The sequence below is a fragment of the Pristiophorus japonicus genome, unplaced genomic scaffold (genome assembly GCF_044704955.1).
Source record: "Pristiophorus japonicus isolate sPriJap1 unplaced genomic scaffold, sPriJap1.hap1 HAP1_SCAFFOLD_553, whole genome shotgun sequence".
In the NCBI taxonomy this organism is placed as follows: domain Eukaryota; kingdom Metazoa; phylum Chordata; class Chondrichthyes; family Pristiophoridae; genus Pristiophorus; species Pristiophorus japonicus.
Genome location: NW_027254460.1, coordinates 99,728 through 125,025, shown reverse-complemented (window position 1 = coordinate 125,025; position 25,298 = coordinate 99,728). Strand labels below are relative to the sequence as shown.

Below are 25,298 nucleotides of genomic sequence, written 5' to 3'. Positions count from 1 at the left end.
AGTGAAGAAGGCAAATGGCATGTTGGCCTTCATAGCGAGAGGATTTGCGTATAGCAGGGAAGTCTTACTGCAGTTGTACAGGGCCTTGGTGAGGCCACACCTTGAATATTGTGTACAGTTTTGGTCTCCTAATCTGAGGATGGACATTCTTGCTATTGAGGGAGTGCAGCGAAGGTTCACCAGACTGATTCCTGGGATAGCAGGACTGACATATGAAGACTGGATCAACGAGGCTTATATTCACTGGAATTTAGAAGAATAAGAGTGGATCTCATAAACATAAAATTCTGACGGGATTGGACGGGTTAGATGCAGGAAGAATGTTCCGGAAGTTGGGGAAGTCCAGAAACAGGGGTCACAGTCTAAGGACAAGGGGTAAGCCAATTAAGACTGAGATGAGGAGAAACTTCTTCACTCAGAGAATTGTGAACCTGTGGAATTCTCTACCACAGAAAGTTGTTGAGGCCAGTTCGTTATATTCAAAAGGAGTTAGATGTGGCTCTTACAGCTAAAGGGATCAAGGGGTATTGGGAGAAAGCATTGAATGGTGGTGCAGGCTCGAAGGGCTGAATGGCCTACTCCTGCACCTATTTTCTATGTTTCTATAACGAGAAAAAATCTGGCAGATGGACCATAATGTGGTAAAATGTCAGGTTATCCCCTTTGGTAGGAAAAAGAAAAAACAAAATTATTTAAATGGGGACTATTGCAAAATGCTGTAGTACAGAGGGATCTGGAAGTTCTTCTACATGAAACTCAAAAAGTTAGCATTCAAATACAGCAAGTAATCAGGAAGGCAAATGGAATGCTGGCCTTTATTGCAAGGAGGATGGAGTATGAAAGTAGGGAAGTCCTGCTACACCTGTACAGGGCATTGGCAATACCACACCTGGAGTACTGCACACAGTTTTGCTCTGGACTTGTCTCTATTCCCGTGCCTTGGGGATTGCTGCACCAGATGGGAGGGGCAGCATTTGGGGACACGGATTCCCCACCAATTCCGATTCCCCTTCTTTCTGGTGGATAATGGAGGGGCCACTGTGTGTAATGTGCAAGTCAGTAAGCATTGTCAGTAAGCTCTTTCTAATTGGACATTTTATTCAGTCGAAACTTTCACACGCTATTGCAGATTTTGTACCAAAGATCAATTTAGGATTAAAGTAAAAGTTCATAATTTTATTGCAAACTAACTTTCTGTTGAGAGTCGCTGAATTAAGGGGAAAAACAACACACCGTGTTTCTTAAATGGACACTGCAGCCCCGAGAACACAATCAGCAATATATCCAGAATATTAAAGTCCAGCCCAGTTATAGGGTTATTAACATCAGCAGAAACAAATCCCAACTGTCAGAATGAACATGGTTCAGTCAGGATGTGATTAACAGCAGTAATAACAGCAGATTCCAACCCCTGCAGTCACTTGTGAACTCGCTGGTGTGTCAGCAGGTGGGATGACTGAGTGAATCCCTTCCCACACTCTGAGCAGGTGAATGGCCTCTCCCCAGTGTGAACTCGCTGGTGTGTCAGCAGGGTGGATGACCGAGTGAATCCCTTCCCACACTCTGAGCAGGTGAACGGCCTCTCCCCAGTGTGAACTCGCTGGTGTCTCAGCAGGTCGACTGAACATGTGAATCCCTTCCCACACTCAGAGCAGGTGAATGGCCTCTCCCCGGTGTGAATTCGCATGTGTATCAGCAGGTTGAATGACCGAGTGAATCCCTTCCCACACTCTGAGCAGGTGAATAGCCTCTCCCCAGTGTGAACTCGCTGGTGTGCCAGCAGGGTGGATGACCGAGTGAATCCCTTCCCACACTCAGAGCAGGTGAATGGCCTCTCCCCAGTGTGAACTCGCTGGTGTTTCAGCAGGTTGGATGACTGAGTAAATCCCTTCCCACACTCAGAGCAAGTGAATGGCCTCTCCTCAGTGTGAACTCGCTGGTGTATCCGCAGGATGGATGAATAAGTGAATCCCTTCCCACATTCAGAGCAGGTGAACGGTCTCTCCCCGGTGTGAACTCGCCGGTGAGCTACAAGTTGGGATGACCCAGTGAATCCCTTCCCACTCTCTGAGCAGGTGAACGGCCTCTCCCCAGTGTGAACTCGCTGGTGTCTCAGCAGGTCGGCTGAAAATGTGAATCCCTTCCCACACTCTGAGCAGGGGAATGGCCTCTCCCCAGTGTGAACTCGCTGGTGTGTCAGCAGGGTGGATGACCGAGTGAATCCCTTCCCACACTCTGAGCAGGTGAATGGCCTCTCCCCAGTGTGAACTCGCTGGTGTATCAGCAGGTCGGATGATCGAGTGAATCCCTTCCCACACTCTGAGCAGGTGAACGGGCTCTCCCCAGTGTGAACTCGCTGGTGTCTCAGCAGGTCGGCTGAACATGTGAATCCCTTCCCACACTCTGAGCAGGGGAATGGCCTCTCCCCAGTGTGAACTCGCATGTGTATCAGCAGGTTGGATGACTGAGTAAATCCCTTCCCACACTCAGCGCAGGTGAATGGCCTCGCCCCTGTGTGAGTGCGTTCGTGTGACTGCAGGTGGGATGATCGAGTGAATCCCTTCCCACACTCTGAGCAGGTGAACGGCCACTCCCCAGTGTGACTGCGTCGATGAATTTCCAGCTCAGATGGTGATCTGAATACCTTCCCACAGTCACCACATTTCCACGGTTTCTCCATGGTGCGGGTATCCTTGTGACTCTCCATGGTTGGACGATGGGTTGAAGCCTCGCCCACGCACACAACACGTTTACAGTTTCTTCGCGCTGTGAATGGTGCGATGATTTTTCAGGCTGTTTAATTGGTTAAAGCTCTTTCCACAGGCAGTGCACTGGAACACTCACTCGGGTGTGTGTGTCTCGGTGCTTTTCCAGTCACACTGATGTTTGAAATCTTTTCCAACAGACAGAACAGACAAACATTTCTCCTTCCACTTTCATAGGCCGATGATATTCAGGTCCTGATAAATCGATTGACTTTGTCAGATCTTGACGTGATGTTTGGTTTGTGTTTCCTGTCTGAAAATCTTCCCTTCTAATATTCTGTAAAAGGAGATAATAAAAGGTTACCGCACAAGATAATAGTTCACGGGGTTGGGAGTAATATATTCGCATGGATAGGATTGGTTAACTGACAGAAAACAGAGATTCGGGATAAATTCTCAGTTTGGCAATCAGTAACTAGTGGGGTGCTGCAGGAATCAGTGTTGGGCCCCCAACTATTTACAATCTAGATTAATGAATTGGATGAAGGGACCGAGTGTAATGTTGCCAAGATGGGAGGAAATGTACTGTGCGAGGAGGACACAAAAAACCTGCAAAACGACACAGACAGGCTAAGTGAGTGGGCAGAAATTTGGCAGATGGAGTAAAATGTTGGAAAGTGTGAGGTTATGCGCTTTGGCAGAAAAAAATTCGAAGAGCATGTTATTATTTAAATGGAGAAATATTTGCAGTACAGCGGGACCTGGGGAGTCCTGCTGCATGAAACACAAAAGGTAAGTATGCAGGTACAGCAAGTGAACAGGAAGGCCAATGGAATCATGGTCTTTATTGCAAAGGGGATGTTGTATAAAAGCAGGGAAGTCTTGCTACAGTTATACGGGGTATTGGTGAGGCCACACCTTGAATACTGCGTACAGTTTTGGTTTCCATATCTAAGAAAGGAGATACTTGCTTTGGAGGCAGTTCAGCGAAGGTTCACAAGGTTGATTCCGGAGATGAGGGGGTTGACTTATGAGGAAAGGTTGAGAAGGTTTGGCCTCTACTCATTGGAATTCAGACGAATGAGAGGTGATTTTATCGAAACGTATAAGATTGTGAGGGAGCTTGACAAGGTGGATGCAGAGAGGGTGTTTCCACTGAGAGGGGAGACTAGAACTAGAGGACATAAACTTAGAATAAGGGGCCACCCATTTAAAACTGAGATGAGGAGGAATATCTTCCCTCAAAGGGTTGTAAATCTGTGCAATTCGCTGCCTCAGAGAGCTGTGGAAGCTGGCTCATTGAATAAATTTAAGACAGAGAAAGACAATTTCTTAATCGATAAGGGAATAAGGGGTTATGGGGAGCAGACAGAGAAGTGGACCCGAGTCCATGATCAGCTCAACCATGATCGTATTAAATGGTGGAGCAGACTCGAGGGGCCGTATGGCCTACTTCTTCTTATGTTCTTATGCTGACTCTGGCTGGGTTCAGTTCTACACTCACTGGTTCCCCTTCCTCCCCTCCCCTGATGGTGCTGACTCTGGCTGGGTTCAGTTCTACAATCACTGGTTCCCCTCCCTCTCCCTCCCCTGATAGTGGTGACTCTGGCTGGGTTCAGTTCTTCAATCACATGTTTCCCACTCTCTGCTCCCCTGATGGTGCTGACTCTGGCTGGGTCCAGTTCTTCAATCACATGTTTCCCACTCTCTGCTCCCCTGATGGTGCTGACTCTGGCTGGGTCCAGTTCTTCAATCACACGTTTCCCACTCTCTGCTCCCCTGATGGTGCTGACTCTGGCTGGGTTCAGTTCTTCAATCACACGTTCCTTTCTCTCTCCGCCCCTGAAGGTTCTGACTCTGGCTGGGTTCAGTTCCATACTCACTGGTTCCTCACCTTCCCTGAGGATGCTGACTCTGGCTGGGTTCAGTTCTACATTCACTGGTTCCCCTCTCTCTCCTCCCCTGATGCTGCTGACTCTGACTGGGTTCAGTTCTACAATAACTGGTTTCCTCTCTCGCTCCTCCTCTGAAGTGCTGGCTATCTTAGATCTGGTCCTGTGTAATGAGATAGGATTAATAAACAATCTCCGAATAAAGGAGCCCCTTGGAATGAGTGATCGTAGCGTGGTTGAATTTCAAATTCAGATGGAGAGCGAGAAATTTGGATCTCAAACCAGCGTTCTAAGCTTAAATGATGGAGACTACAAAGGTATGAGGGCAGATTGGGCAAAAGTGGACTGGGAAAATAGATTGAAGTGTAGGACGGTTAAAGTGTAGGGCCAAATTACAGCAAAATTCTTAAGGGGCAAAGTGTGTTAAAAACACAAGCCTGAAGGCTCTGTGCCTCAATGCAAGGAGTATTCGGAATAAGGTGGATGAATTAACTACACAGATAGCTGTTAACCGATATGATGTAATTGGCATCACGGAGACATGGCTCCAGGGTGACCAAAGCTGGGAACTCACCATCCAGGGGTATTCAACATTCAGGAAGGATAGACAGAATGGAAAAGGAGGTGGGGTGGCGTTGCTGGTTAAAGAGGAAATTAACGCAATAGTAAGGAAGGACATTAGCTTGGATGATGTGGAATCAGTATGGATGGAGCTACGGAATACCAAAGAGCAGAAAACGCTAGTGGGAGACCACCAAACAGTAGTAGTGAGGTTGGGGGCAGCACCAAATAAGAAATTAGGGATTCGTTCAATAAAGGTACAGCAGTTATCATGGGCGATTTTAATCTACATATTGATTGGGCTAACCAAACTGGTAGCAATGCGTTGGAGGAGGATTTCCTGGTGTGTATTAGGGATGGTTTTCGAGACCAATATGTCGAGGAACCAACTAGAGAGCTGGCCATCCTAGACTGGGTGATGTGTAATGAGAGAGGACCAATTAGCAATCTTGTTGTGCAAGGCCCCTTGGGGAAGAGTGACCAAAAGTATGGTAGAATTCTTTATTAAGATGGAGAGTTACACATAATTAAGGTGAAGATAGGCACATTTTTGAGCGATAAGGGAGTAAAGGGTTATGGGGAGCGGACGGGGAATTGGAACCTAATCCATGATCGGATCAGCAATTATTTTATTGAATGGGGAGCAGGCTCAAGGGGCCAAATGGCCTACACCTGCTCCAATTTCTTATGTTCTAGACAGTTTCCCCTCCACTTCCAGTTTTCACCACCGATTCTGGCTGGGTTCAGTTCTACACTCACTGGTTCCCCTCCCCTGAAGGTGCTGACTCTGGCTTGGTTCAGTTCCAGACACTGCTTGGTTCAGTTCCAGACACTGACATCATTCACATTTTTCCTGCACCAACATGGCCGCACATGCGCTTTGCTACTCACTGGATATAGATAGCAGACCGTTGAACCTGACTTCCTACACACAAATGTCCGCCGTTAGTCTGGGCCTGTGACCGGGAGAAAGCCCCGAAGCTGCAACCGCCGATATTCCGCTTATTATTTCGGGCTTGCGGCGGGCACCGGTTGTTTATGAAGCCTCTCCGGCTCCCCGCTCGTTCATTACTCCGCTCTGTACCGATGAAAAGGACACTTCTGAGGAGCCTTCCCAAAACGTGTGGCCTCCGCCATTACCCGCACCGGACATGCTCCAAAGCCCCGCCCCCCAGGATCCGCGCCTGCGCATTGAGCTCCTGTAGTCTGGGTGCGGCACATTCTTCCCCGCGGGGCATGCTGTGTGCATAAGACCATGAGAAATTGGAGCAGGAGTGGGCCACCCGGACCCCCGGGCCTGCTCCCCATTCAATAAGATCATGGCTGACCTGATCAGAGAGTCAGCTCCACTTCCCTGCCCGCTCCCCAGAGCCCTTTACTCCCTTATCGCTCAAAAATCTGTCCATCTCCGCCTTAAATATATTCAATGAACCAGCCCCCATGGCTCCCTGGGGCAGAGAATTCCACAGATTTACAACCCTCTGAGAAAAGAAATTCCTCCTCATCTCAGTTTTAAATGGGCTGAGGAGAAAGGCTGCATTTGTGAATAGAACAGGATTTACTGTGATTGCATTGGACACTGAAACATGTTCATTCTGGCAGCTCTTGTTTATTTCTGATGATCTTAATAACCCTTATACCTGAGCTGGAAATTGATACCCTGTATAAATGTTGAATAAATTATCTGTGTTTCAAACACAGTGTTTCGAATATTTTATTGCTCCGTGATCGCAGGAGACCAATTGATGTTTCATTTTAGTGCTTTTTCTTAATCTAACTTATATCACTTCTTACCGAGTTTGTATTCTATCATATAAACCCCAAACTTGTTCTGTTTGAGGTCCTACAAGATGAATTTATGGAGCTAGGAGCTAAATTAAAAAGTAGGACCTCAAAGGTCATAATCTCAGGATTGCTACCAATGCCACGTGCTGGTCAGAGTAGGAATCGCAGGATAGCTCAGAGGAATACGTGACTTAAGGAGTGGTGCAGAAGAGAGGGATTCAAATTCCTGGAATATTGGAACCGGTTCTGGGGAAGGTGGGACCAGTACAATTGATCTACACCTGGGAAGGACCAGAACCAATGTCCTAGGGGGAGTGTTTGCTAGTTCTGTTGGGGAGGGGTTAGACTAATATGGTTGTGGGATGGGAACCTATGCAGGGAGACAGAGGGAAATAGAATGCGGGCAGAAGCAAACCCATTGTAAATGTCAACAATTGTATTTAAGTGCTGTTCAGAGGGCAGTGTCATTAATTTAGAATTTTTTTACATCAACAACAATACCAGGAATCAGAGAGTGTAGATGAATGGAGTAGGATTCAAGAGTAGAAAGAAGAAAAGTAAAAGTGGAGGGCAGAGAAACCTAAGACAAAAAGCAAAAAGGGCCACATTACAGCAAAATTGTTAAGGGGCAAAGTGTGTTGGAAAGACAAGCCTGAAGGCTCTGTGCCTCAATGTGAGGAGTATTCATAATAAGGTGGACGAATTAACTGCACAGATAGCTGTTAACAGATATGATGTAATTGGCATCACGGAGACATGGCTCCAGGGTGACCAAGGCTGGGAACTCAACATTCATGGGTATTCAACATTCAGGAAGGATAGACAGAATGGAAAAGGAGCTGGGGTGGCGTTGCTGATTAAAGAGGAAATTAACGCAATAGTAAGGAAGGACATTAGCTTGGATGATGTGGAATCAGTATGGGTGGAGCTACGGAATACAAAAGGGCAGAAAACGCTAGTGGGAGTTATGTACACACCACCAAACTGTAGTAGTGAGGTTGGGGGCAGCATCAAATAAGAAATTAGGGATGCGTGCAATAAAGGTACAGCAGTTATCATGGGCGACTTTAATCTGCATATTGATTGGGCTAACCAACCCGGTAGCAATGCAGTGGAGGCGGATTTCCTGGAGTCTTTTATGGATGGTTCTCTAGACCAATATGCCGAGGAACCAACTAGGGGGAGGCCAACTTAGACTGCGCGTTGTGTAATGAGAGAGGATTAATTAGCAATCTCATTGTGCGAGGCCCCTTGGAGAAGAGTGACCATAATATGGTGGAATTCTACATTAGGATGGAGAATGAAACAGTTAATTCAGAGACCGTGGTCCAGAACTTAAAGAAAGATAACTTTGAATATATGAGGCGTGAATTGGCTAGGATAGATTGGCGAATGATATTTACGGGGTTGACTGTGGATGGGCAATGGCAGACATTTAGAGACCGCATGGATGAACTACAACAACTGTACATCCCTGTCTGGCGTAAAAATAAAAAAGGGAAGGTGGCTCAACTGTGGCTATCAAGGGAAACAGGGATAGTATTAAAGCCAAGGAAGTGGCATACAAATTGGCCAGAAATAGCAGCGAACCCGGGGACTGGGAGAAATTTAGAACTCAGCAGAGGAGGACAAAGGGTTTGATTAGGGCAGGGAAAATAGAGTCCGAGATGAAGCTTGCAGGGAACATTAAGACAGACTGCAAAAGTTTCGATAGATATGTAAAGAGAAAAAGGTTAGTAAAGACAAACGTAGGTCCCCTGCAGTCAGAATCAGGGGATGTCATAACGGGGAACAAAGAAATGGCAGACCACTTGAACAAGTACTTTGGTTCGGTATTCACTAAGGAGGACACAAACAACCTTCCAGATATAAAAGAGGTCAGAGGTCTAGCAAGAAGGAGGAACTGAGGGAAATCCTTATTGGTCGGGAAATTGTGTTGGGCAAATTGATGGGATTGAAGGCCAATAAATCCCCAGGGCCTGATGGACTGCATCCCAGAGTACTTAAGGAGGTGCCCTTGGAAATAGTGGATGCATTGACAGTCATTTTCCAACATTCCATAGACTCTGGATCAGTTCCTATGAAGTGGAGGGTAGCTAATGTAACACCACTTTACAAAAAAGGAGGGAGAGAAAAAACAGGTAATTATAGACCGGTCAGCCTGACATCGGTAGTGGGTAAAATGATGGAATCAACTATTAAGGATGTCATAGCTGCGCATTTGGAAAGAGGTGACATGATAGGTCCAAGTCAGCATGGATTTGTGAAAGGGAAATCATGCTTGACAAATCTTCTGGAATTTTTTGAGGATGTTTCCAGTTGAGTGTGTTAGTGTGAATGTTTTGAAGAATCACTCAACACTCAGAGTCGGTTCCAATGCCAATGCGGCCTTTATTTTCACTAGCGGGGAGGAAGCCTCAGGACTGGATCCAGGCACTTCTCTCCGATGAACAAAGAAACTCATCGATATTTATATGTTTTACAATAGTTCTTTACAGTTACTCAGCCCACTTCGGCTGGACACAATCCAATCACAACGATTATAGATTACGTATAGGTTTCTTTAACCCAATAGAATTCTCCTGATATCTCAGGGGCTGTATGTTAGGTTTTTGTCAGCTCGGGCTGATTAATGACCTCGTTATGTGAGGCAGGTTCCCCCCTTATCTCTGTTCCTCGGGGCTCGGCTGTGTGAAGTCACAGATTATACCGGTGTACTATAAAGGTTCGTTATAATTATCTTGTATCCAAGGCATTCCTGGTAGTGGGCCTCACTAGGTCATTGCTCGGTCAGCCTCAGTCAGTAGTTCATTACTTGACTAACTGAGTACCCATCATGCTTGGGCAGCCATTTTATATGTGGCCACTTTAAACTGAAATGAGTTTAGATATATTCAGCAGGTGCCTAATGCCGAGTGTTTTGATATATTCAGCAGGTGCCTAATGCCTACAACAAGTGGACAAGGGAGAACCAGTTCATGTGGTGTATTTGGAATTTCATAAGGCTTTCGACAAGGTCCCACACAAGAGATTAATGTGCAAAGTTAAATTACATGGGATTGTGGGTAGTGTGCTGACGTGGATTGAGAACTGGTTGGCAGACAGGAAGCAAAGAGTAGGAGTAAATGGGGACTTTTCAGAATGGCAGGCAGTGACTAGTGGGGTACCGCAAGGTTCTGTGCTGGGGCCCCAGCTGTTTACATTGTACATTTATGATTTAGACGAGGGGATTAAATGTAGTATCTCCAAATTTGCGGATGACACTAAGTTGGGTGGCAGTGTGAGCTGCGAGGAGGATGCTATGAGGCTGCAGAGTGACATGGATAGGTTAGGTGAGTGGGCAAATGCATGGCAGATGAAGTATAATGTGGATAAATGTGAGGTTATCCATTTTGGTGGTAAAAACAGAGAGACAGACTATTATTTGAATGGTGACAGATTAGGAAAAGGGGAAGTGCAACGAGACCTGGGTGTCATGCTACATCAGTCATTGAAGGTTGGCATACAGGTACAGCAGGTGGTTAAGAAAGCAAATGGCATGTTGGCCTTCATAGTGAGGCGATTTGAGTACAGGGGCAGGGAGGTGTTACTACAGTTGTACAGGGCCTTGGTGAGGCCACACCTGGAGTATTGTGTACAGTTTTGGTCTCCTAACTTGAGGAAGGACATTCTTGCTATTGAGCGAGTGCAGCGAAGGCTCACCAGACTGATTCCTGGGATGGTGGGACTGACATGTCAAGAAAGACTGGATCAACTGGGCTTGTATTCACTGGAGTTCAGAAGAATGAGAGGGGATCTCAGAGAAACGTTTACAATTCTGACGGGTTTAGACAGGTTAGATGCAGGAAGAATGTTCCCAATGTTGGGGAAGTCCAGAACCAGGGATCACAGTCTAAGGATAAGAAGTAAGCCATTTAGGACCGAGATAAGGAGAAACTTCTTCATCCAGAGAGTGGTGAACCTGTGGAATTCTCTACCACAGAAAGTTGTTGAGGCCAATTCACTAAATATATTCAAAAAGGATTTCGATGAAGTCCTTACTACTAGGGGGATCAAGGGGTATGGCGAGAAAGCAGGAATGGGGTACTGAAGTTGCATGTTCAGCCATGAACTCATTGAATGGTGGTGCAGGCTCGAAGGGCCGAATGGCCTACTCCTGCACCTATTTTCTATGTTTTCTATGTTTCTATGTAAGATTTGAAATCCGTTACTTTCTGTATCAGTTAACCCGGTTTTGGAACCGATTGAATTTAACAAACTCATCCACACATTTTACGCGTGATAGCCTGTGAAATTTCGTGATATTTGTAATTGTTATTGCCACAAACTCCATTCCCTCGTCACTGATTCCATCCCTCTCCCCAACTTCTGCCTGACGCCGAACCAGTCTGTTCGCAACCTTGGTGTCATACTTAACCCTGAAATAAGTTTTTGACCACATATCCACATCATAACTAAGATTGCCTATTTCCACTTCTGTAACATCACCCGTCTCTGCTCTTGCCTCAGCTCATCCACTGCTGAAGCCCTCATCCATGCCTTTGTTACTTCTGGTCTTGACAATTCCAACACACTCCTCCCACATTCTACCCTACATAAACTGTAGTTGATCCAAAACTCGGCTGCTCGTGTCCTAACTCATACCAAGTCCTGCTCACCTATCACCCCTCTGCTCGCTGACCTACACTGACTTTTGTTAAGCAATGCCTTGAGTTCAAAATTCTAATACTTATTTTCAAATCCCTCCATGGCCTCGCCCCTCCCTAGCTCTATAAACTCCTCCAGCCCCACATCTGCTCCCCCCACCCCCACACCCCGGCCAAAAAGATAGCTGCCTTCCTGAGCATCCCTGATTATAATTGTTCAAACACTGGTGGCTTTGTTGGCTGTGCCTTCTGTTGCCCAGGCCCCAAGTTCTGGAATGCCCAGCTTAAACCTTCCTGTCTAATCCGTGCTGTACCTGCCCTGGCAGTTTTTGATGGGATCGTGTGTAGCAAGCTTTTCTCTGTATCTAGTGGACATAGTCTCAGAAAAAGTGGCCGCCCATATAAAACTGAGATGTGGAGGAATTTCTTCTCTCAGAGGGTTGTAAATCTGTGAATCTTCTGCCCCAGAAAGCTGTGGAGGCTGGGTCATTGAATATATTTAAGGCGGAGATAGACAGATTTTTGAGCGATAAGTGAGTAAAGTGTTCTGGGGAGCAAACAGGAAAGTGGAACTGACTCTATGATCAGACCAACCATGATCTTATTGAATGGGAAGCAGGCTCGGGGTCCGGGTGGCCCACTCCTGTTCCTATTTCTCATGGTCTCCACACATCGAGCCTGTTTTTTTTCTTGTCTCTAATGGCCACTGATCATTATCCCACTATTCACATCCTATCCTGACTAATGTTGTTCTAACTACTGCCAGTACCATTTGAATTCGGCCCATCGTCCCTTTTATCTCTCTAATCTCTCCTGCCTTTCCCCCTATCACAGACCTTCCCTGTTGTCCTTTCTCCCCTCCCCCTTTCAGTGCTCCTTCAGGATTTATTCTTTCCCAGCACTCTCCAGTTGTGACGGACGGCCGCGGCCCCGCCCCCTCTGACGCTGCCCACAGATGCTGCCTGAGCCGCGGACACTTCCAGCATCTTCTGTTTGTGTCGCCAGAGACACTTTCCCTTCAGCACCACGCGCCCTGGATTGTTCGCCGATTGATTGATTGGTGCCTCGGCCCCGCCGCTGATTGGCGCGGAGCATCGCGCGCTGTGTGGGCTGGTGCCCCGCGCCGCCTCGCCATTGGCTGCAGGCTGAGTGCTGCGCGCGCGCGGGCGGTTGGCGGTTTGTTGGCGGGCTCTGCTCGCGGCCTTTGAGCTCGGGGGCCAGGGTGAGTGCTTAGTGTGTTGTGGGCTCGAAAAAGGTGGCGTCTGCTGTGGTTTGTTCAGGGCAGTCTGTGAACTACAGCCTCGTTTGGTCCAGGTGCTTTCTGCAAATTTGTCCATTGTCTAGTTTGACTACAAACACTATACTCACTTCTTTAGCTATCACCGTGCCCGCAATCCACTTGGGACCATGTCCATAGTTTAGCACATACACAGAGTCATTCAGATCAATTTCCCGTGACACAGTGCCGCCACTATCGTTTACATTTTGTTGCTGCCGCCTGCTCTCTACCTGATCATAAAGGTTGGGGTGAACCGGCGAGAGTCTGGTTTTAAGTGTCCTTTTCATGAGTAGCTCAGCTGGGGTCACCCGTGAGCAAGTGGGGTCTCGTGCGGTAGCTGAGCAGTACTCGGGACAGGCGGGTTTGGAGTGAGCCTTCTGTGACTCGTTTAAGGCTCTGTTTGATTGTTTGTACTGCCCCTCTGCCTGCCCATTGGAGGCTGGTTTAAACGGGGCCGAGGTGACATGTTTGATCCCATTGCGGGTCATGAATTCTTTAAATTCGGCACTGGTGAAACATGGCCCGTTGTCACTGACCAGTATGTCAGGCAGGCCGTGGGTGGCAAACATGGCCCTCAGGCTTTCAATGGTGGTGGTGACGGTGCTTCCCAACATTATTTCACATTCAATCCATTTTGAAAAAGCATCCACCACCACCAGGAACATTTTACCGTGAAACGGGCCCACATAGTCGACATGGATTCTTGACCATGGTCTGGAGGGCCAGGACCACAAACATAGTGGTGCCTCAACTGAGCACACACGCGGCATTGCCGTACACAGGACTCTAAGTCAGAGTCAATACTGGGCCACCACACGTGGAATCTGGCTATTGCTTTCATCATTACTATACCCAGGTGTGTGCTGTGGAGATCCGAGATGAACGTCTCCCTGCCCTTTTTGGGTAGCACTATGCGGTTACCCCACAACAGGCAGTCTGCCTGAATGGACAACTCGTCCTTTTGCCACTGGAATGGCTTGATTAGCTCTTGCATTTCAACGGGGATGCTAGCCCAGCTCCCATGCAGTACACAGTTTTTTTTACTAGGGACAGCAGAGGATCTTGGCTGGTCCAAGTCCTAACTGGCAGGCTGTGACAGGTGATTTATTATTTTCAAATGCTGTCATGACTATCAACAAGTCTACGGGCTGTGCCACCATCAACAAGTTTGCAGGCTGCGCAATTTCCAGCCCCGTGGTCGGCAATGGTAGCTGGCTGAGAGCATCTGCACAGTTCTCGGTGCCTGGCCTGTGGCGGATGGTATAGTTATACACTGATAGTGCGAGTACCCACCTTTGTATGCGGGCTGAGGCATTAGTATTTATCCCCTTGTTTTCAGCGAATAGGGATATGAGGGGCTTGTGATCGGTTTCCAGCTCAAATTTGAGGCCAAACAGATATTGATGCATTTTCTTTACCACGAACACACACGCTAATGCCTCTTTCTCAATCATACTGTAGGACCTCTCGGCCTTAGAAAAGCTCCTGGAGGCATAGGCGACATTTTGCACTTCCCTGCAATGTTAGCTTGTTGTAATACACAGGCGACTCCGTACGCTGACGCAGCACAAGCACAATTCTTTTACACGGGTTATACAATACAAGCAGCTTGTTGGAGCATAAAATGTTTCTGGCTTTCTCAAAAGCAATTACTTATTTTTTTCCCCATACCCAGTTCTCACCTTTATGCAATAACACATGTAGGGGCTCTAAGAGGATGCTTAATCCTGGTAGGAAGTTACGAAAATAGTTGAGGAGTCCCAGGAACGATTGCAGCTCCATGACGTTCTGTGGCCTGGGAGCGTTCCTGATAGGCCTCTGTCTTGGCGTCTGTGGGCCGAATGCCGTCTGCTGCGATCTTTCTCCTCAAAAACTCCACTTCTGTTGCCATGAAGACGCATTTCGACCTCTTCAACTGCAGCCCTATGCGATCCAATCCAGGTTTTGTAGGAGCTCGATGGTGTCCCAACCCATGACCTATATGTCGTTCTGAAAAACCACCATGCATGGTATCGACTTGAGTAGGCTCTCCATGTTTCTCTGGAAGATCGCTGCAGCTGACCGAATTCCAAACGGGTATCTGTTGTAGATGAACAGTCCCTTGTGCGTGTTGATGCAGGTGAGGCCCTTCGAAGACTTCTCCAGCTCCTGCATCATGTGAGCCGAAGTCAGGTCGAGCTTGGTGAACATCTTGCCTCCTGCCAGCATCGCAAATAGGTTGTCTGCCTTAGGTAGCGGGTATTAGTCCTGTAGCGGGAAACAATTAATAGTTACTTTATAATCGCCGCAAATCCTGACCGTGCCATCACTTTTGAGTACTGGAACAATTGGGCTGGCCCACTCGCTGAATTCCACTGGGGCGATGATGCCCTCGCATTGCCTCATCATGTGAGGCACCGCTCGCGCCTTGTGGTGAATGGGTCATGCCAATTGGATCTGCACCTTCGCCCCGGAAAAGTTTCCAATGCCTGGCTCAAAAAGGGAAGGAAATTTGTTAAGAACCTGGGTACATGAGGCCTCATCGACATGTGATAGTGCTCAGATGTCATCCCAGTTCCAGTGGATTTTGCCCAGCCAGCTCCTTCCAAGCAGTGTGGAGCCATCGCCCGGGACAATGCTGACTGGCAATTCGTGCATCATGCCCACGTAGGTGACCTTGACCAAGGCACTGCCCAGGACAGTGACAAGCTCTTTGGTGTACATACTCAGTTTCGTGTGGATGGGGCTCAGGGCTGGTCTGAGTGCCTTGTTGCACCACAGTCTCTCAAACATCTTTTTACTCATGATGGATTGGCTAGTGCCAGTGTCCAGTTCCATGGCTATGGGTAAGCCATTCAATTTTACATTTAGAATTATAGGTGGACATTTCGTCGAAAATGTGTGCACCCCGTGTACTTCAGCATCTGCCTCCTCTCTCAGGCTCAAAATTACTTTGATCCACCATGAACCGATCTTCCTCTGCCACGTGGTGGTTAGCAGGTTTCACAGAGCTTGCAGCTCGTCTGCAAACTCATTGGAAATGCCCCATTGTTCCACAGCTCTTGCAAACATAACCTTTGAAGCGGCATGAATAGGTTGAATGGAAGCCTCCACAACGCCAACAAGGTGTGAATTGCCTTGCATTCATCCTTTGTTGTGGACTCCGAGTCATCTGGGTCACCTGAGGCCTGCTGGCATTTGCAGACTCTTGGTTTCTGCCCTGTACATTTCTGCTTGCAAACACAGTTCCAGTTAATTTATGAACATTGCTCGCACTTGTGTGCTGAGCGATTTGTTTGGAGTTATTACTGGTGGACATAAACGCCTGTGCTATCGCAATGGCCTTACTGAGGGTCGGTGTCTCTACAGTCAAAAGTTTTCATAGGATGGTCTCGTGGCCAATGCCCAGTACAAAAAAGTCTCTGAGCATTTGCTCCAGGTAGCCATCAAACTCACATTGTCCTGCAAGTCACCTTAGCTCGGCGACATAGCTCGCCACTTCCTGACCTTCAGATTGCTGGCACATGTAGAACCGATACCTCGCCACCAGCATGCTCTCCCTCGGGTTAAGATGCTCCCAAACCAGTGTACACAGCTCCTCATACGACTTATCTGTGGGTTTCACTGGAGCCAGAAGATTCTTCATGAGGCTGTCGGCCGGTGCCCCGCAGACCGTGAGGAGGACCGCTCTCCTTTTTGCAGTGCTTTCTTCTCTGTCCAGCTCGTTGGCTACAAAGTACTGGTCTAGCCATTCGACATAGGCTTCCCAGTCCTCACCCTCTGAGAACTTCTCCTGGATGCCCATGTTAGCGTGAATGTTTTCTCAGAAGAATCACTCAACATAGAAACATAGAAACATAGAAACATAGAAAATAGGTGCAGGAGTAGGCCATTCGGCCCTTCTAGCCTGCACCGCCATTCAATGAGTTCATGGCTGAACATTCAACTTCAGTACCCCATTCCTGCTTTCTCGCCATACCCCTTGGTCCCCCTAGCAGTAAGGACCTCATCTAACTCCTTTTTGAATATATTTAGTGAATTGGCCTCAACAACTTTCTGTGGTAGAGAATTCCACAGGTTCACCACTCTCTGGGTGAAGAAGTTCCTCCGCATCTCGGTCCTAAATGGCTTACCCCTTATCCTTAGACTGTGACCCCTGGTTCTGGACTTCCCCAACATTGGGAACATTCTTCCTGCATCTAACCTGTCTAACCCCGTCAGAATTTTATATGTTTCTATGAGGTCCCCTCTCATTCTTCTGAACTCCAGTGAATACAAGCCCAGTTGATCCAGTCTTTCTTGATAGGTCAGTCCCGCCATCCGGGGAATCAGTCTGGTGAACCTTCGCTGCACTCGCTCAATAGCAAGAATGTCCTTCCTCAGGTTAGGAGACCAAAACTGTACACAATACTCCAGGTATGGCCTCACCAATGCCCTGTACAACTGTAGCAACACCTCCCTGCCCCTGTACTCAAATCCCCTTGCTATGAAGGCCAACATGCCATTTGCTTTCTTAACCGCCTGCTGCACCTGCATGCCAACCTTCAATGACTGATGTACCATGACACCCAGGTCTCTTTGCACCTCCCCTTTTCCTAATCTGTCACCATTCAGATAATAGTCTGTCTCTCTGTTTTTACCACCAAAGTGGATAACCTCACATTTATCCACATTATACTTCATCTGCCATGCATTTGCCCACTCACCTAACCTATGCAAGTCGCTCTGCAGCCTCACAGCATCCTCCTCGCAGCTCACACTGCCACCCAACTTAGTGTCATCCGCAAATTTGGAGATACTACATTTAATCCCCTCATCTAAATCATTAATGTACAGTGTAAACAGCTGGGGCCCCAGCACAGAACCTTGCGGTACCCCACTAGTCACTGCCTGCCATTCTGAAAAGTACCCATTTACTCCTACTCTTTGCTTCCTGTCTGACAACCAGTTCTCAATCCATGTCAGTACACTACCCCCAATCCCATGTGCTCTAACTTTGCACATCAATCTCTTGTGTGGGACCTTGTCGAACGCCTTCTGAAAGTCCAAATATACCACATCAACTGGTTCTCCCTTATCCACTCTACTGGAAACATCCTCAAAAAATTCCAGAAGATTTGTCAAGCATGATTTCCCTTTCACAAATCCATGCTGACTTGGACCTATCATGTCACCTCTTTCCAAATGCACTGCTATGACATCCTTAATAATTGATTCCATCATTTTACCCACTACCGATGTCAGGCTGACCGGTCTATAATTCCCTGTTTTCTCTCTCCCTCCTTTTTTAAAAAGTGGGGTTACATTGGCTACCCTCCACTCCATAGGAACTGATCCAGAGTCAATGGAATGTTGGAAAATGACTGTCAACGCATCCACTATTTCCAAGGCCACCTCCTTAAGTACTCTGGGATGCAGTCCATCAGGCCCTGGGGATTTATCGGCCTTCAATCCCATCAATTTCCCCAACACAATTTCCCGGCTAATAAGGATTTCCCTCAGTTCCTCCTCCTTACTAGACCCCCCGACCCCTTTTATAACCGGAAGGTTGTTCGTGTCCTCCTTCGTGAATACCGAACCAAAGTACTTGTTCAATTGGTCCGCCATTTCTTTGTTACCTCAATAACTTCAGACTTCCGGCGCCTAACCTGAGTGATATGCGCTTGCCCAATCGTGACAGGTCATAGTGGCGTAAAGCAAAAGTTTGGCTGTGGTATAGTGCACTGCAGGTCATTATACTGGTATGAACGCTCTGTGGTAGAGACGCAGTATCTTCCCTTCCCTCCGTAGCCTGCCCTCGCGAAGTGCCTGTGTGCGGGCACTATTTCTAGTACACACCCGTCGGTTCGGTTAAACCCGCACTCGTCTAGCTCACCTCGGCCTACCGGGTGAGGGCATACTGTGATCTCCCCCCTTTGCTTGCAATCTTATAGGGAAATCCCGGTAAGTATGTTGTTTTGACGAACGGCGGAGGTGGTGGTCAGATAGTAATGCATGGAGACATTTTCCCGTATTACTCCGATATTCTCTAGTTGGTACAGGGGGAACGGCTCTGAGTCCGGCGTGGCTATAGGGATCATCAGGACTATCCCTATCCCAGTATTCCTACCCATCTGGCAATCTGGAATTGCTGGGTATACTCGGGTCAGTCCCTTCAGAGTACAATTATCCAGTGTCCCCCTCTGGTTAGCCAACTGAGCCAAATGTGAACTGTCTATCCAATCGGGTACTTCCCCGCGTTGGATCTGGTCGAGATTGTGGCGGATCTGTCCCACCATCCACAGACCATAAGCGTGACAGAGTTGCCCCTGTCTTTGCTTTCCTGTATCTTCTTTTTCTCTGTCAATGAGGTGATTGATGGTTTTGGCGTGAGCTTCCAGGACTGAGATGCCATACAACTGGATTTCGGCACCCTCCTTTCCTAGGTTGGCTTGGTCTTCCTGGTTTTGCTCCACCCTCTCTAATAACCCCTTCATCACCCTTCTAAGCTGTTCCACCCTCTCATTTAACCCTTGTATATCTATCGAGTTTACTACAGAGGTCCCTGTATTGAAAACGGTGGTAATATCATTAACTATTCCCCTCTTTATCCTGGGGGCTGACCCCTGTCCCCGGAATCTACTGGCACCCATTGCATCGGCAGCCTGCTGCATTACAACTTTACTTAATACATTGTACATCTTCCATGACTGTTCTGTACAGTATTCTGGCATCTGGATGCCTGAAATATTGATCAGGACAGGCACAATTTCATGTTTAACATTATCGTACAATAATTCCCCTTCGTTGTACATTACAATCCCATTCTCTGGTCCCTTAGTAGTTATGGGACAAGGCAGTTCCTTGGGCAATGTAGTGGTTCTTATGGGGCGCGGTGTCGGAGGGGGTGAGAAACATACATACAATGATATTGCAGCCACCCCCACCCCCTCGTAGTACCCACACAGCCCCATTCCCTTTTTGCAGATGACTGATTGCTGGGACTGTCCCGGAGGTGCGCAAATTATGCCGAAAGTACATTCGTCGGGCCCTTTGACATCCCTCTGTTTAATGCAGCTGCTCCTTATACCCGTGGAGCACTGTACACATACCCGGTTCTTATTAGGGTTTACTTGTAACCATGCATTAAAATAAGTCATGTCCTTGCTCCAATCTTTAGTCGCTGGGACACACACTCCGTCCGTCAAATTGAATAAAACTCCATAGTTCATGTGATTGTTTATTTCCAGCGTGCTGTGCTGTCCGTCGTTGTCCAGGGTACGTGCATGTCGCAGGGCTATCCATATTATGAGTAGCGCCGTTCGTATTCCCATTCTGGTAAGTATTATCTGTAATTTTAAACAGACGGCCTGGTCGTCACCAGGGGTTAGGTTTTGCTCTACGAGTATCCTTGTAACCCTGCAAAATCAGAAGCACAAGGTTATAATCGAACCATTTCGAGCTGAATCTGTGGGGCGTGCGCCCGTGTCTTTACCCACTTAAATATTACCCAAACTCCTATTATCACCAAGATCAAAGCTATTCCTCCGAACACCCCTTCCAAAAGGGTGTCTAACCACTCCTGGTATTTTGCAGCATACCATTCCGTCTCGTCTAGGCGTATCACCCTTGGTTCGGCCATTACCCTTCTGAGTTATACCTTTTTAATTGCGACCAGTGCTTCCACCGGCCTCTCCCTCTCATGTCGACACATGCACACGTGTCACTAGTCAAAATGATGTTATACGGCCCGGTCCACCTTGGGGCAAACCCCGTCCTGTCGGGGGTGACTTGTACCAACACTTTGTCGCCTACCTGTGGGAGCTGTGCGTCGACCTTTCCTTTGTTTTGGGTCTCCAAGTCCTGTATGGTCTGTTGCTCTACCACCTCTTTCCTTAGTTCCTTTAGCTGTGAATCTAATTGTTTTACATATTGTTTAATCCGATCTCGTAATGGCCCCATGTCCTCTCCCCCCGTTATGAAGCCTTCGGGGAGTCTCATGGCCCTCCCCGTCATTAATTCAAAGGGGGTCAGGCCTGTGGTCCGGTTAGGGGTGGCCCTAAGTCTCATTAGTATACAGGGTAAAACATCCACCCATCCCTTCCCGGTTTCAGTTATGGCTTTGGCAATTGCTGTCTTGAGGGTGCGGTTCATTCGCTCAACCATTCCTGAGCTCTGGGGGTGGTACGGGATGTGGAACCGGTGTCGGATTCCGAGCAGACCACATGCCCGCTTCATGACCTGTCCCGTGAAGTGTGTCCCCTGGTCTGAGTCAATTTGAAGGGGCACTCCCCACCGTGGGATTATGTCGAATGCGAGAATCTGCGCTACCGTGGATGCTCCACAATCCCGGGTGGGAAAAGCCTCAACCCACCTGGTAAACTGATCGATAATGACCAGGCAGTATTTCTTTCCCCGACTGTTGGGTAGGGGCCCTGTGAAATCAATCTGTAGATTCTCCCACGGGCCCCTGGGATGTGTCTGATGTGCCATTTTGACCTTTATGTGTCTGCCTGGATTATGCTGTGTGCATACTATGTAGCGCTGGCAATGCTTGGCTACGTCTCGCCCTACCCCAGCCCACCACCAGTCTTTGAGTAGACGGCTCAGCATTCCGTCTCGCCCAGTGTGGTCCGGCTCGTGGTGTAGCCGGAGTAGTTCGGTCTGGATTGAGGACGGGGTGACTACTTGTAATCCCTTCCTCCAAACCCCGTCCTCCCCAATGCTGGCCCCTTGCTTTCCCATAGCGACCGTTCCTCCGAGCTACTTTCTTCCTGTACCTTACGGATATTCAGCTCTCCTGGTCCTATCACGGCTACTTTGATTATCTGGGGCTCATCTTCTTCCGCCGCGCTTCTGGCTGCTTGATCTGCCAGTATATTTCCCCACTGTTCCCTGGTCTCTACCCTTTGATGGCTGCTTGATCTGCCAGCATGTTTCCCCGCTGTTCCCTGGTCTCTACCCTTTGATTGCTGCTTGATCTGCCAGCATGTTTCCCCGCTGTTCCCTGGTCTCTACCCTTTGATGGCTGCTTGATCTGCCAGCATGTTTCCCCGCTGTTCCCTGGTCTCTACCCTTTGATTGCTGCTTGATCTGCCAACATGTTTTCCCGCTGTTCCCTGGTCTCTACCCTTTGATGGCAGCTTGATCTGCCAGCATGTTTCCCCGCTGTTCCCTGGTCTCTACCCTTTGATGGCTGCTTGATCTGCCAGCATGTTTCCCAGCTGTTCCCTGGTCTCTACCCTTTGATGCACCTTGATCTTTATTACTGCTGCCATCACGGGTCTTTTAACGGCTTTTAACAATTCCCGAACTATATTCTCGTGTTTAATGTGTCCCCCCTCTGAAGTTATGTATCCACGTCTGCTCCATGCTATCATGTAGTCGTGTACTACCCCGAATGCGTACCGGCTGTCAGTATAAACATTTACACGCTTCCCCTCTGCCCATTTGAGGGCTTTGGTCAACGCTACAAGCTCCGCCACTTGGGTGGACACTGTTCCTTCCAGTGCCCCTCGCAGGAGGGTGGCACCGTCCTGGTCTACCACGCCCCATCCGGTGCGGAATTGCCCGTCAAAAATCGTCGGGACCCATCAACGTAAAAGGTTAAATCAGGGTCGCTCAGAGGTTCATCGGCTATTCCCCCTTCCGTTCCTTGGTCTATCTCAGTTTTGCAACTATGGGGTTCACCTTCGGTCACTATTCCCTCCGCGGGATTAAAACCTATATCCCTGATTACTTGTATGGACTGGTCTTTGGGTAATAGTACTGCCTCCCAGGTAGCTCGTCGCGCATCTGACACTGTTTTTAACCTCCCGGTGTTTAGCAATTCCACTATGGTGTGCTTCGTGTGTAGGATTAGCTGCACCGACATTGTGACTGGTTCGCATATTCTTGCAGCCCAAGCTGCGCAATCGAGGGCAGCCACACACCGATGAAGTCCCTTCACTACCGGGGACTCTTGTGTTGAGTAATACACTACTGGTCTCATTACCCCTCCCTTTTCCTGGGTTATGACGGCGCTATAGAAACCTCCCTCGATAACGGCTTCTCATGTCAGGTAGCTTCAGCGCCGGGGCTGCCAATAATTCAGCTTTTAATTTCCCATAGGATTCCTCTTGCTCCAATCCCCACTCTACCTGTTCTGTTCCTGGTTTTCCTCCCCTCACTAGTCGCTGAATGGGTTCGGCCATATTCGCAAATTGAGGAATGAAATTCCTGCAATAGTTGAACAAGTCTATCACCCGTCGCACTGCCCGCACCGTGGTTGGTCGGGGCATATCAGCGATGGCTGGCTTTCGGTCTGTCGGAAGGGTCTTTTTCCCCTGACTGATATCGTGTCCCAGATATCGAACCATGGCTTGCCCGATCTGTGCCTTTTTTGGATTTATTTTAAAACCTGCCTTGTCTAGAGTCCTTAAAACCGTGGCTACGGCCCCTAAGTGCTCTTGGTCGCTTGACGAGGCTAACAAAATGTCATCCACGTAGTGAAGGATTGTGCTATTGTAAGGGGTTAAGTTACACTGTTCCAAGGCATTACTCATGACTCAGTGGAAAATGTTCGGACTATTATGGAATCCCTGAGGGAGTCGGGTCCACGTGTATTGTCTGCCTCTGGAGGTAAATGCGAATCTTTCCTGAGATGCAGGGTCCAGTGGGATTGACCAAAATCCGTTAGCAATATCTAAAAGGGTGAAAATCCTGTGTTCCGGATTCAGACCGTTGAAGATAGTCGCTGGGCTGGTCACAATCGGGTGTTCCCTGGGCGTTACTTTATTTAGGGCTGTATAATCTATCGTTAGTCGGTAACTCTCATCCGGCTTTTTAACTGGCCACATCGGGGAGTTCGTGACTGACACTGTCTGTCGTAATATGCCTTGGTCTACCAGGGCTTCTATTATTTCCTCAGTGGCCCACATGGCCTCTGGTTTAATAGGGTATTGTTTGTGGGGAGGATGTACTGGTCCCGTGACCTTCTCCGGTGTTATATCAATGAGTCCACAGTCCTGTTTGCTTTTTGCCCAAACTCCCAGGATGGCCTGACACAGTAATCCCAACATCCCGTCCTTAGACCAGTCTCTCGTCAAGGTGCCTGTTTTACCTAATGTGGCTATATTTTTTTACTGGGGCCCATCTCCTGGCAACTTTATCCTTATATCCTTTCTTAGTCTTCCAGGTTACCCGCCTTCGCTGTGCGTCCACTATGGTGCCTAGTTCGCGGAGTAGGTCCATCCCTAATATAGTGCCCTCTGAATTTTGACATACCCAGAACTGGACCGGTACCATTATACCGTCCACCTCGAGCACTTGTGTTTCACTTTGATATGCCGTGGTCCTGTCTCCCCCTACCCCTTGGATTATGATGGATCGCCGGGTAGAGGGTAGGTCGAGATTGGTTCGGGATACCGATGCCCCGGTGTCTATCAACATACCGCATCGCCGGCCCCCTAATGATGCATTGATCCACATACGGGGATCGGGTTCTTGGCTGGGGGCCGATACGATTCATTGAGGATTTGTCTGCTTCTGGGTCAGCTGCTGTATAATGTCCAGCAGCTGCTGATTTCCGAGGGTACTAACGTCTGGGGCTCTTTCATTGGGGTTTTGTCCTGTTTTAGGTCCCCGTTGCGGTCCCTTCCCTTCCTTGCCGCCTCCCTTTGCCCAGCAGTCCTTTGACTCGTGACCTAATCGGTAACAGTTCCTACACTTTTTGCGTCCGTCGCGTTTTGGGGCTCTACACTCGGCGCGGCAATGTCCCGTTTTGTTGGAGTTATAGCATGTCTCAGCCGCCTTTTTGTCGGTGACCGCTCAGACCTCCGCTGTACTGGTGGCTATTTTGGACCTTTGTTGATTGTCTACCGAGGTCGCCCAACTTTCCAGATCATCAAAATTATTATATACCACTAAGCCTGTTTTTAGGATGGCTTGGTGTGCGGAGCTTAGTCTGTCCTTATACAGCTGTATGAAGGCCGGGTTCTGCCGGTCTGCGTCCAGTACTCTGCTATGTGCCAAGAACGCCTCAAATTTTCTAACCCCGTACTCTTGTGCCCGTTCGTCCTTCTTTTGCACTACTCCCACTATAGAGTTCCAGTTTACGGGAACCTGGCCTAAGACGAGTGTCACGTTCGCTTTGAATGCTGTCATGCTCGTCTCCTGCTGCTGCCTAGTAACAGATAGGTCGGTACACCAGGTACCGCTTCGGTACTCATTATGTAGTCTGTCCCAGTAGTTTTCTGGCATTTTAATCCTAACTATACCAGCGATGTCTTGCTCGTGGAGCTGGTGGCAAATTTTCATTTCCTTGAGCTTCTGCCAGAAGGTTGCATTGCTATGGCGGGGTATTAGGGGTGGCAATTTGTCGAACAACTACATCGTGTCCCCGGGGGACAACGATGTATATGTTATTCGTGTTTGTGCGGGTGGGGCGGGACTGCCATGACGTCTTGCTCCTGCTGGGACCGCGGGTATGCGT

General features: G+C 48.3%; 2 protein-coding genes across 2 annotated transcripts in view; one reads left to right on the top strand and one right to left on the bottom strand.

Moving 5' to 3' along the window:
* The window catches only part of LOC139254494 (zinc finger protein 850-like), a 154,503-nt gene that overhangs the window by 97,956 nt on the left and 31,249 nt on the right, over positions 1–25,298 (top strand). The window lies entirely within an intron of this gene.
* LOC139254491 (zinc finger protein 229-like) lies at positions 1,110–6,294 on the bottom strand. The gene is made up of 2 exons (XM_070873706.1): positions 6,050–6,294; positions 1,110–3,042 (listed from the first exon to the last, which is right to left on the bottom strand). The coding sequence occupies exon 2, from the start codon at positions 2,705–2,707 to the stop codon at positions 1,418–1,420; it is 1,290 nt and encodes a 429-aa protein (XP_070729807.1). The 5' UTR covers positions 2,708–3,042; positions 6,050–6,294; the 3' UTR covers positions 1,110–1,417.

Excerpts from the sequence above, each read along its gene's own strand:
- LOC139254491 (XM_070873706.1), bottom strand. The coding sequence starts at position 2,707 with ATGGAGAGTCACAAGGATACCCGCACCATGGAGAAACCGTGGAAATGT.